The sequence below is a fragment of the Nuphar pumila genome, chromosome 4 (assembly GCF_984573655.1).
Source record: "Nuphar pumila chromosome 4, dmNupPumi1.hap1.1, whole genome shotgun sequence".
Taxonomy (NCBI): Eukaryota; Viridiplantae; Streptophyta; class Magnoliopsida; order Nymphaeales; family Nymphaeaceae; genus Nuphar; species Nuphar pumila.
Genome location: NC_143252.1, coordinates 27400141 through 27412890, shown reverse-complemented (window position 1 = coordinate 27412890; position 12750 = coordinate 27400141). Strand labels below are relative to the sequence as shown.

The 12750-nt window shown below is 37.8% G+C and overlaps 1 protein-coding gene across 2 annotated transcripts in view; it reads right to left on the bottom strand.

Moving 5' to 3' along the window:
• Positions 1 to 526: 526 nt before the first annotated feature.
• LOC149839732 (SAND family protein) overlaps positions 527 to 12750 on the bottom strand; it is a 61496-nt gene continuing 49272 nt past the window's right edge. For both annotated transcript variants that reach the window (XM_090002784.1, XM_090002785.1), the window contains exons 13-14: positions 12116 to 12180; positions 527 to 905 (exon numbers count right to left, since the gene is read on the bottom strand). In XM_090002784.1, the coding sequence (XP_089858910.1) occupies positions 810 to 905; positions 12116 to 12180 (161 nt within the window). In that variant the 3' untranslated portion in view covers positions 527 to 809. The remainder of the gene's footprint in view (positions 906 to 12115; positions 12181 to 12750) is intronic.

The following is a 12750-nucleotide window of genomic DNA, read 5'->3' as shown; positions in this document are numbered from 1 at the left end:
GTAGCTTTTGTTATAAATATTAAAATAATCATACCGGGCAGTGCTTTGCCATTCTAAAAATTTTTATGCCATGTGATGAATTTTGAAATTGGTAAATCTTATATTCCTGTTTCTAAGCCATCATATACTCTTGAAGAGAAACTGCTATTAAGTTCTAACCCTTCTGTTTTTTTTCTTCCAATTCTTTTCACATTCATTCTCTCTTATGATTTTCCTCCTTCCAACTGAAAGTTCGTATGAGAAAAGTATATCTTAGAATTCCCATTTGTAAGTTCTTATGTTTAAATTAGAGAATTCTCTTGATTCCGAGCTTGTTCACATTAAACAACAGCCTGTCCAAAAGTTCCAATCCTTGAATTTGAATTCAATGGCTACTCATTGCAAGTTGGGAAATAACTCTGGGCAATCCAATGTTTGATAAAATACAATATGAACAAGAAACAGAAACCGAGCTCTCTCTCTCTCTCTCTCTCTCTCTCTCTCTCTCTCTCTCAGTAATTCAGAAAGAACCCTCCCAGAAGTGAAGTTGAAAAAAAGATTGTTTAGAAGCCTGTCATTCAGAATCTCTAAATTTCTTCAATGTCCTACACAGTTCACATTTATGTTGCAAGAGGATATTCACGACTATATAACCAGATTACCATGAGTAGCCAAATGATACAAAATTTGCGGGGCAACTTTAATATACTGGCATTTTGCCACAATGACCTTAATCACATGCATGCACACCCATGCATACATACAGAATCAAATCAAGTGCATTTTTTATATAATTTTGAATACAATCAGACGTACATAACCTGATGCAATCACCAAGAGAAGGGGCTTGCACCCAATAAAAAAATTTCATTCTCTACATCTCTCACCCATTGGCACACTCTATTGCAGATATCGATCGCAGTTGCCTGAGATTTCATCACAAACATGGAAGAATTAGTCAAACCAATTAGAAAATTGAAACAAACAGATTGCCTAGTCTCGAAATTAACAAATGCAAATTTCTGTATATTTGGTATAGTCGTTCGTACATACAATCTAGTAGAAATCACCATTTTTTTCAACTTTTTTGCAATTTTTTTGTGGATCTAACCTTACAGATGTGATCTACATACGTTGTTTAGTAAAAAATAGGTTTTGGATCATGTGTTTGCAATTTGTAAGCAGGTCTTTCAAGAGCTTCAAATCTCTCTCTCTCTCTCTCTCTCTCTCTCTCTCTCTCTATATATATATATATATATATATATATATATATATATGGGTTAACATTTGCTCATGTCACCATTACCTACAAATGAGTTTTCATTTTCATTTTTTGTTGTTTTTCATGAAACTAACCTTACAGATATGATCTACATGTTTAGGTTAGTGGAAATCAGCTCTTAGATCGTCCAATTACGACATGTAGGCACGATTTTAAGCCATGAAAAATCAACAGCCTACAATGTGCGCTATTTTCTCAGCTCATAAAATCATGTGTTTTCATCAAAAACACATGATCCAAAAGCCGGTTCCTAGCATTTGGACCATATTGAATCCATCCATGAGGTCTGATTGTGTCAACATGGCCCGCACATATGATTTCCAGCTCATTCAGACGGATTAGCAAATGTTATAGAGAGAGAGTAGGGTGTAATGTTGAACTACAAATAGTTTGACGTTACATCGGACGTGTGTGCCGTTAATTGCAAGCTTTAGCAGTGGTCAAAAACCACTGCTAAAGGCATTTTTAGGCTACACTTGGTGCGTACTGGGCATGTCTGATTTTCGTCCGACTTCTGGGGGTTTGATAGGTAAGGATTTATTACAAATGTTTGTAGGTACAAATGTCTTTGGATCCCCATGGCGCATGTTTTGATCCGATCAGACCTCATGATTACATTCAGCATGTCTACAACAGTGGGGACCTATGTCACATGGGTGCGGGTGCGGGTGCGACACGGGTGTGGCGCAATTTCAAAAATTTTGGACACGGGGACTCGGCTATATATATATATATATATATATATATATATATATATATATATATATATATATATATATATATATATATATATATATATATTTAAAAAAAAAAGTGCACAGTCTGCGCACACAACACTGTGCTGTGCACACAGCACAGTCACTGTGCACAGTCTGGTTATATATATATATATCATTTTTTATAGTTTTTTGCCCTAAAAATGAACAAATATAGACTCGGTCGACGTTGACCGAGTCCAAAACATGGACAGAGTCGGCCCCGGTGCATTGACCGAGTCCGACTCTTCGTTGACCATGTCCGCCCCGTGTCCGAAGCCACACCCGTGTTGGGGCGTGTCGACGCGGGTGCGTCGACCCCCTAGCCGAGTCCGTGTGACATAGGTGGGCACCAGATTTTGGATCATGATTTTATGACCCGGTAAAGTATCACACTGTAGGCCGCTGATTTTTTATGACTTGTAAAAATCTGTCTAAATGCTGTGATCTGACGATCTAAGAGCTGACTCCCACTAACAAAAAAATGTAGATCACATCTGTAAGGTTAGTTTAATGAAAAACAACCAGAAAAATGAAGAAAATGAGGCATTTATACCTTAAATGGTTGTGTGTGTGTATATATATATGAGAGAGAGAGAGAGAGTTTGATTTCATTGTGTCATATAGACAGGTTTTTTATGATCAAAAGTCATGTTTTTACGTCAAAACCACTCAATCCAAAGTGTGGTTCCTAATAAACGCACCATGATGAATGCATCCATTGGGTGTCAGATTGACCAAATGAAACTCACACCTACGTTTTATTGCTAGATAATGGTACTATCAAGAGTAGACAACACACATAGAGTTTGAACCTAGGAAAGTGCATCATCCAAATGTACCACCTGGATGAAGCATCACATGGAGAAATTAGCAAGTTCCTCAACAAGAAACGCCAAGCCAGAAATAATAGAACTCATGTTTGAACCTAGATTTGCCCACGTTGTTGTTAGTGTCTGTATAATGATAAAATCTAGCCTATTTGCTTGAGCACAGTGACATGAAAGGAGGCGGTTTTCCATACTTGTAACAAAATGTTGTATCCCACTGATGCATACCAGCTGATGATAATTCTGTTGAAACTTTCACTCGACTTATCTGATACTTTATTAACAATTTGTTGTAGAGTTTTAGCAATCTTGTTCATCACTTGAGCCAGGCCTATAGATTGCTGATTAGCTAAATTAGTGCAACTGACATTCATAATGCTGTACAATTGAGCTAAACTCTTGGATCATTTGAAACAGTTTTCTTCAATGAGTGGCATAAACATAATGTTTCCTTTAATTGCACGAAGAGACAGCCAAAAGGTTGATTAAAACAGCTCCACGATCCTTGAAGTGCAGTTATACTCGTTATTTCATATTGTTTAGCTTTGACTTGATATGGTGAGATGTTTCAGACTACACATTGTTGAAACTTTGCCAACACCACATTCCACCAAGACAATCACATCCTGCCAGCTATTAAAACAGGGACAACTCTTGTTTTCACAAACATTCAAGTTCAGGAATGGAATCATGGATTTAATTTAGGTGTACTTTTTAGGGCTATTTACAGAAATGTAAGAGAATTTTTTTTCTTAATTCAAATTCATACACAGAAAAATTGGTAATTCAAATCCATACTTATTTTTAGTTTTAGTTTTTCAAATGCATAGTCAACAATCAATCAATTTTAAAGTCTACCAATTTTATACTCATTAGCTCATTAACTCCGCCTGTGTATAACTGTTTAGTTATACACTGCCGGTCCCAAGCCCGGATAAGGGAAGAGGGTTGTGGTAGGCCAGTGACAACCAACATAAAAACTTAGTCACACCCTATGAATATAAACCAATATGAGAATTTCGTTGGGGCGTTCCCTACTGAGCGACGCGTTGTACTCTATAGGCCCGGATGTAATAACCATAATTTTTAGGCATTTATTTAAATATATTATAATATATATTTTATAACAGAGTGATTTGGGCCTGGGATCCAAATTTCAGATCCAGGACCCATAAAGGGATTTTTCGAATAAATTTACCTCATAAATTTCATATGTATGTATAAGTACAATAATTTTTAATTAATTAAATAATTCGGGGAATAATTATTTAAAAGGGGTGCGTAGATGGGTCCGGGATCCACCTTTCGGATCCATATACCCGTATAGATATTTTAATATATATGTATATATATAATCATAATAAAATAAAGAAAACAATAAATAGTGGAGACGGATCCACTCTTTATCCAGCCCGGATCCAAATTGGGATTTGGATCCCGAGTTGTAGAGTTCGGACCCATTACCCAAATCTGTAAATAAACTACAAAATGGGGGGTTAAATTATATGAATAATGTTAATTTTAAATTAAAAAGATAATTAATATTAATTATAAGATAAAAAGGAGAAATTTTTGGTATATAGGGTCGGACCCACAGTTGGATCGAGGATCCGTCATTCACAGGCAAACCGGGTCCATTTTAACAATGGACCCAGTGTCGCGGGTTTGGACCCAGACCCGATTTCAATTATAAAGGGGGGGCGTTAAAACAGGATCGTGCTTAGGGCACAATTCTTGTTTTCAAGAATCCAAAACAAGAAAGGGGCAAGGGAGGGGGGGGGGGTGTTACGCAGGGCGTAACCGACCCCGCGCCTCTCGGCAAGAGGGGAGGGGGACTGGGCCGATAAAAGGAGGAGTGGAGAGAGGGTTTTGCCCTCTCTCTCTCTCACTCTCTCTCTCTCTCTCTCACTCTCTCTCTCTCTCTCTCTCTCTCTCACTCTCTCTATGTGTGTGTGTGTGTGTGCGTACGCCGGATAACTGGGGCTACCGGCTACCATTGAAGGCCACGGCAAGCACTCCCTGTCACGGCAGCAGCATGGAGCAACACTAGCCGACCCTGCCTTTGCGTCTCCAGCCTACGATCGTCGGAAATTTCATCAAAAAGGTACGGGTACTGTCTTTTGATTCGGATGAGGGATAGAACGTGGATGAGTTTCCATGTGTGATTCGGTGGAAACCCATGGGCAAAAGGGGCTGAATGTATATGCCCATTCATGTTCGTGAGGAAGAGGGATTGTATGGATCCCTCCATACCTAGGGGTTTATTGAACTACCTGTTTGATTTTACCTGGTGTCTCGTCCTTAGGGATTGAAATTTGGAAATGTACGCAGTACGGTGCCAATTCTGAAAAATCCGACTGGGTTATTCCAGTTTTTCCATAGCCTAAGTACCTTATGTGTTATGCTAGATTTAGTGATGCAAATGGTTCGGCTAGGGAACAGATAAATACATGGGGATGCAGATTCAAAATAGCCAAAAAAATTGCAAACCTCCATCCTTGATCTGTCCCATTTGCATCCCTAGTTGGATTTGGGCTATGAATCCGACATGGCTGACCCGAGTATGTTGTATGCATTTTTTTAGTAAAAATATATATATTAGATGCTCTTAAAACTATATGGGTTAAGTTCAAGCTTCCATTTCATCGAGGTGACATAACCCAAATTCAAACCAAAACCAAACTGCTTGCTATTAGTTGAACCATGTGCAATCAATGCCTTTGATATCAATCCAAAGTGTTGTTGTGTATGTTTTTGTTAATGAACTATTAGTACCTACGTTGATTTGATATTTCCCAGTTCAAGTGTTATTGTGTGATACATTAGGCTTTGATTAATGAACTGTTAGTATTGTTACTTGTAAGGAAACTGTTTCCCACCTTCAGCCGGCAGATTTCAATTAAAACTGCATCTATGTAAAAATAGATAACAGACTATTCCATCTTAAATTAAGACAAATAGAATTGTGTTTCAGTGCCAAATAGAAACCAAACTCTCTGTATAGGACTGAAGGGAAGTGTTGATTGTCACTGATGAAATGACAGGCATAGCAGTAGTCCAAGGAGCGTGGGGATACGCTCAATATGTTACTTATGTTTGCCATGGTTAATATGGTTCATCTATGATAGGTTGACATAGATGCTCATGTGCGAAAATCATAAATCCTGCCCAGTAAGATGTATGTGTAATTAATTTGGCTAAGCAGTAGTGCATTGTTTTGGTTATGCCATCATTAATGTGAGCATGCGTTGTCACTTAACTGTCAAGTTATTGATATTGTGCAATTAACGTAAGCATGTACACTTGATGAAAATATGTAAACTGTGTGCACATGCACACACTCAAAAGAGGTACGCATTGGTGAATACACGTATGTGAAGTAGGTAACACACATAACAAGGATACATATGATTAAGCAATGACATGTTTATGATTTGGTTTATATTTGCATGAGTACACATGCATTTGGCACCTTATCTTAGTGCTATAAATAAAGCACTACTTTTGTTTTGTTATGTGAGGCACCGCTGGCCTAAATGGATCGTCACCGGCCTGGAGAGTCGTGGGTTTGGTTTTTTTTCATATATGTTTTTAACTGCATCACTAAAACCACATAAGATGGTTTGGCACATTACTACATTGTTCTAGTTGATTATACGGGCTGGAGTTTCGTAAGGATCCCCACAAGGGAGGATGTGGGTTTTCACTTTACTTTTGCATATGGTATTGCAAACCTAAAGAATTGACTTAAATAAAAATATAATGAATAAGAACAGTGTAATATACGTTCTGGGATATCTCATCTGGAGTATGAGAATCTTGGAGATCCGGTCTTGGGGAGACTATGAGGATACAAAAACTCCATGTGCTGTAATTTGGTCTCCTGAACCCGATATTGAGGTTCTTTCTCCTGACCACGGTTTTAGGAAGAGTCTGTCACTTTATCCAGGAGTAGTGTGTTTGACACAGTTGTTGTTTATGGTACCAAGAAAGTGGCATTTGTGGGCGTGGGGTGTCCCTTGTGTCCCCGACATTAGATGTGGAGGTCTAATGTTCCGAAGGTGATTCGGTCGAGGGCTAAGTTGGAACCCAGTAATAAAATACAAATTGTGTGCTAAGCTACCCTGGGAACCTACTTGACCTCGGGGATTGTACCTGTTTGGTGTATCCGCGGGCAACGGTAATTAAAAAGAGGAACTTAAAGTTGCGTGCATTTAATAGGGCATGCATATGGGAAGATGAAACTTAAATGAAAGATAATAAAAAGGAATCATGCATTGCACATAATCATGCATTTTTCGGCTATGCACTAGATCATGCATAATTGAATTGTTCTCTAATTCATGGTAGAATGGTGGGTGTAAGTTACTTCCTAAGAAGCATGCTGAAATATCTTATTACTTAGTTTTTGTCTATGCCCATGCCTTACTGTTTCTTTCTGCTTAGCATGTGTAACTGGTTGCATGAATGGTTATTTACATTCTGCAAATTTTTATATCTGCACTCACTCAAATCATTACATAAAATCTTATCCATGTTCTTTGTCTCACCTGGTTTCTTTACAAGTAGTTGTGCTCAGAATTTCGGTTCTGACACCCTACTTTGTTGTTTTTTCACAGGATATGGTGAACAGTGAGGTTGGACTAGCTACTGAAGATGGATAAGAGTCATACTTGGACTTGTCAGCTTCAGCAGGGGACAGAGTGACTTTTTTTTTTCAGTTCTTCTTGCTTTTTCAGTTGTTACTTTACTTTCAGTCAAATAAAACATTCTCTACAATTTACTCTTATTCATAAATAAAGAAATTGTTTTAGTTCTTATGAATGATGGTTGCAAGTTCGTTTGTGGTGTTTGGGCTATCCAGTTGGAATTAGAACTGTGAGGACCCTAGGTCTCTTGGAAGTTTTCCGCAACTATTATAAAAAAAAAACATATTCCGCATTTTTAAAGGGTATGGATTGGGGTCGTTACACCGGAGGCAGTGATAAATGGGCAAGGATTGCTAGGTCGTCGCCTAGAAGCGACGCGTCACATCGGCGCCCGGGTGTGGTGTCAAATAGGCAAGGGTTCCCTCACTTTGTTGGACGGGTGGGGGTAAAGAAGATAGTTCAAGACCATAAAATTAGGTTAGCCACTTGGAACATAGGGTCTTTAACTGGTAAGTTGGTAGAGTTAGTAGATGTTATGTGTAGGAGAAAGATGGATATTTCACGTCTACAAGAGACCAAATGGGTAGGTGAGAAAGCAAATGTGATAGAACCTTAGAGATATAAGATTTGGTATACAGGAATAAATAGGAATAGAAATGGAGTAGGGATTGTTATTAGTTGTGAGTTTATAGATAATGTAGTTGAGGTCCGTAGGAAGGGTGATAGGATTTTACTTATTAAATTAGTATTAGGTACATATATTATTAATATTATTAGTGTTTATACACCTCAAGTAGGTTTAGATGATTCCATTAGGCGTCAATTTTGGGAAGATTTAGATGGAGTAGTACAAGGGATATCTTATGAAGAAAATCTTTTCATCGGCGGTGACCTTAATGGATATGTAGGCATTAGTAGGGATGGATTTGAGAGTATCCATGGAGGCTATGGTATAGGAAAAAGAAACGAAAGTGGAGAAAGGATTTTAGATTTTGGTTTGTCCTATGATATGATCTTAGCAAACACTTGGTTTAGGAAGAGGGAGTCTCACCTAGTAATATTTTAAAGTGGGGTTAAAATGAGTCAGATAGATTTTTTCCTACTTAGAAAGAGAGATAGGGGTTGTTGCATCGATTGTAAGGTTATACCGGGAGAAAGTGTAGCTACACAACATAGAGTCTTAATTTTAGATCTTAGAATTAGAAAATGCCGTAAAAGAGATAGACATAGGATAGATCCTAGAATTAAGTGGTGGTCATTGAAAGGAGCTAAACAAGGAATGCTTGTAGAGCAGGTAGTTAAGGAAGCTGATTGGTGTCTCGAGGAGGATTCAGAATCAATGTGAAATAAGATAGCGGGTGGCATGAGAAAGGTGGCTAAGGAGGTATTCGGTAAGTCTAAAGGCGGTGCACTGCTAGGTAAGGATACATCATGGTGGAACGAGGATGTCAAATTAGCTATTAAGGTTAAAAGAGAGTGTTATAGAAATCTAAGTAAGAGTCGTGATAATGAGAATTTGGAGAAGTATATAATAGCAAAGAAGGAAGCTAAAAAAGTAGTTTGAAACGCGAGGGATAAGGTATATAAGGAGGTTTATGACAAGTTGGATACCAAAGAGGGCGAGAAGGATATTTATAGGCTTGCAAAGATGAGAGATAGGATATCGAGGAATCTGGGTATGGTTAGATGTATCAAAGATGAAACGCAAAGGATTTTAGTCAAAGATGAGGAGATTAAGGAGAGATGGAAAGATTATTTTGATAAGCTATTTAATGAAAGTCATGCTCAGGATCTTAGAGACTTCTCCATTCCTTTTCATGAGATGAATCGTGACTTCATGCGCAAGATTCAAAAGAAAGAAATTGCAGAGGCTTTGAAGAAAATGAAATCAAGAAGGGCAGTTGGCCAAGATGATATACCTATCGAGGCTTGGAAATGCTTGGGTGAGAAAGGTTTAGGAAGAGTACTTTGGTGTCTCTATATAAGAATAAGGGTGATATACAAGATTGCACAAACTATCGTGGTATAAAACTCATGAGTCATACTATGAAACTTTAGAAGAGGGTGATTGAGTATAGGTTGAGGAAGGTTGTCATGATATCGGAGAATCAATTTGGTTTTATGCCAGGAAGATCAACTATGGAAGCTATACATCTTCTTAGACAACTTATTGAGAGATATAGAGAGAGGAACAAAGATTTGCATATGGTTTTTATTGATTTGAAAAAGGCATACGATAGAGTACCTAGGGATATTCTTTGGTGGACAATGATAAAGAAAGGTGTTTCTCTCAAGTACATTAGTATAATTAAAGATATGTACGAAGGAGTAGTAACCAATGTCCGCACTTGTGGAGGGGTGACAACCAATTTTCCTATAACGGTTGGATTACATCAAGGATCTGCATTAAGCCCTTTCCTATTTGCTATAGTGATGGATGAGCTTACGAGATCAATTCAAGAAAATGTGTCATGGTGTATGTTGTTTACTGATGATATTGTTTTGATTGATGAATCTAGAGCTGGGGTTAATGCTAAGTTAGAATTATGGAGACAGACATTGGAAGCAAGAGGTTTTAAGTTGAGTAAGAGTAAGACAAAATATATGGAATGTCGGTTTAGTAAGCAACGAAATAGTGATGGGAGTGTAGTGAAGCTTGTGAGCAAGAAATATCGGTGGATGACTGTTTCAAATATTTGGGATCTATCATTCAAAAGTATGGAGAAATTGATGGAGATGTAAATCGTAGGATAAAGGTTGGGTGGATGAAATGGAAAAGTGCAACTGGAGTGTTGTGCGATCGTAGAATGCCATTGCGGTTGAAGGAAAAGTTTTATAGGACGACAATTAGGCTTGCTTTACTATATAGCACGGAATGTTGGGCTGCCACGAGACATCATATTCAAAAAATGAGTGTCGCTGATATGTGTATGCTTAGATGAATGTGTGAAAATACAATAAAAGATAAAATTCGAAACGAGGAGATACGTAAGAAGGTAGGTGTTGCATCCATTGAAAATAAGATGAGAGAGAATCGTTTACGGTGGTTTGGACATATTCGACGAAGGCCTAATGATGCTCTAGTTAGAAGGATGGAGAAATGAGAAAATATATTAGTTAAAAGAGGTTGAGGTAGGCCTAAGAAGACTTGGATGGAGATGATAGGAAAGAATATGAATGCTTTGAACCTCACCGAGGACATGGCATTGGATAGAAATGATTGGAGGAGAAGGATTCACGTGGAAGACCCAGAATGATTTTTATTTTGGTTCATATCCCCGACCCCAATTGTTTTGGGATGAAGGCATAGTAGTTGTTGTTGTTGTAGCTCATTTTGCATGTTTTCTTGTAACTACTAGAGTGCGTACAAGACTGATTCAGGCATGTAACCAACTACTAGACTGCATACACGACTTATTCAGGCATATCAGCAACTACTAGATTGTGCTCTGTTGTAACAGATGTTTGCTATCAAAATCACCATGGGAATTCCATGGATAATAATTGATGAACATGGCTGCAATGAATACCACAAAATTAAGAACCACAAACGGGGATCCCACCCCACGTACTCTCATTGTGGTCGGACCTCAACCTAGACAAGGGGATCTTTTATTTTGCGTCCTCAATGAGATCCTCCAGGCCTTGTGTGGATTTCTCGTCCCAAGAACCACCAATTTCAATACCAAGATGGCTTGCTGACCCTGCCATGGCTGACTTCACTGGTGCATCAGAAAGCCCAAGATTTAAGTGGGGGTTACATGGTTTCATAGATGGCATGAAGAAAAGGATCACAAGAACCCTTCTTTTCTTGTGTTTCTTTGAATCTTGGGAGAGAGAGAGAGAGAGAGAGAGAGGAATGTGTTTGTGCAATGAGAATGGGCGAAAGGTTGTGCATTCCAACCTGCCATGATCCTTTTCTTCCTTTTGGAATATGGAGGCTCGTGCAGGTAAATGGAGAAGATGGTTACATGTGATTTTAGAAGTTGGAAATGGAAAAAAAAAAGGCACAGGAGAAGGAAGAACCAAGGAAAGAATTGTTAAGGGTAAACTTGACCTTTTCTAAGAATTATGAGGGTACAATGAAGATTTGTAGTGAGAAAATATGTACCATCAACCTAGGAACTAACCTTAGGTATGATTTTGGTTAACCATAAAATAAGCGAAGTATGGTTTTGAATTACCAATTTTTCTGGGTATGAAAATGAATTGTTAAAAGAAACAAAAAAAAAATGGGTATGTTTTTGTAAATAACCATACCCTTTAACACTCTTAAATACAGAATGAAGTTTCAGTGATAAAAACGCTATCTGATGCAGGTCAATTATAGTGGCTTGAAGCATATGTAATAGCAATACTGAAAAGTTTATGTTGATGATATGCACAGGGAGTACCTAATACACATAAAAACACGCAAGTGTATTCACACTAGTAGATGGCTTCACTACGCAGGTTAAGCAACATCAAACAAGATATTATATAGAGGAACAGAGAAACTGTACCATGTCATCTAGAGAAACAAGAGCATGTTTGGGAGAAATTCATTGTATTCTATAATCAATAAAAAGGTGATTAAAGATGTGGAAAGACAAATACAAAATTTTACAGTGGAAAACAAACCTTGTCAGCAAGTGGATCAAATGCTGCATATAGCTCAAAGTCTGGAGTGATCCAGCATAGCAGAACTGCCATGTAAATGAAACAAGTAGAAATGTGTTATTGAACTTTTCTTTTTCTTGAAAACGAATGAGTGCTTAAACCTAGCCAGAAGAATATGAGCACCAGAAGAAACCATACAAAATGAGCAAATGAAATAAAGTCAATCAACACAGAGCTAGCAGAATGCTATAACTAATCCTATCAAATGCATATGGAACTTTAGGTTGATCTTCATGTCCATAAGATATCTCCCCAGATGCTGATACCACGTTAGTTATTCCAATCAAGTTATGCTAATGCTTTCTAAGCTTAAGTTTCTTTTTTATCACTTTCTCCTCGTTTTTCATGTGGTTGCAAGGCAAAGAGAAGATCTTAAAATGGAAAGAGATAGGCACCTAATAAGCAGACAAATAGGAACAAAGGAGAAGAATCTAACATTCAAAAGTCACACAAACTGAAAGCAACCACAAAATTTTATAAGGTAAATATTGAAGGAAAGATAGGGTGAAAGAAAACCCAGAAGCAGAAATGAAAAAGGACTCTAGTTGTACACAAGGGAGTCAGTCTTATAAAGTATAATATCTGTATGTGATTTC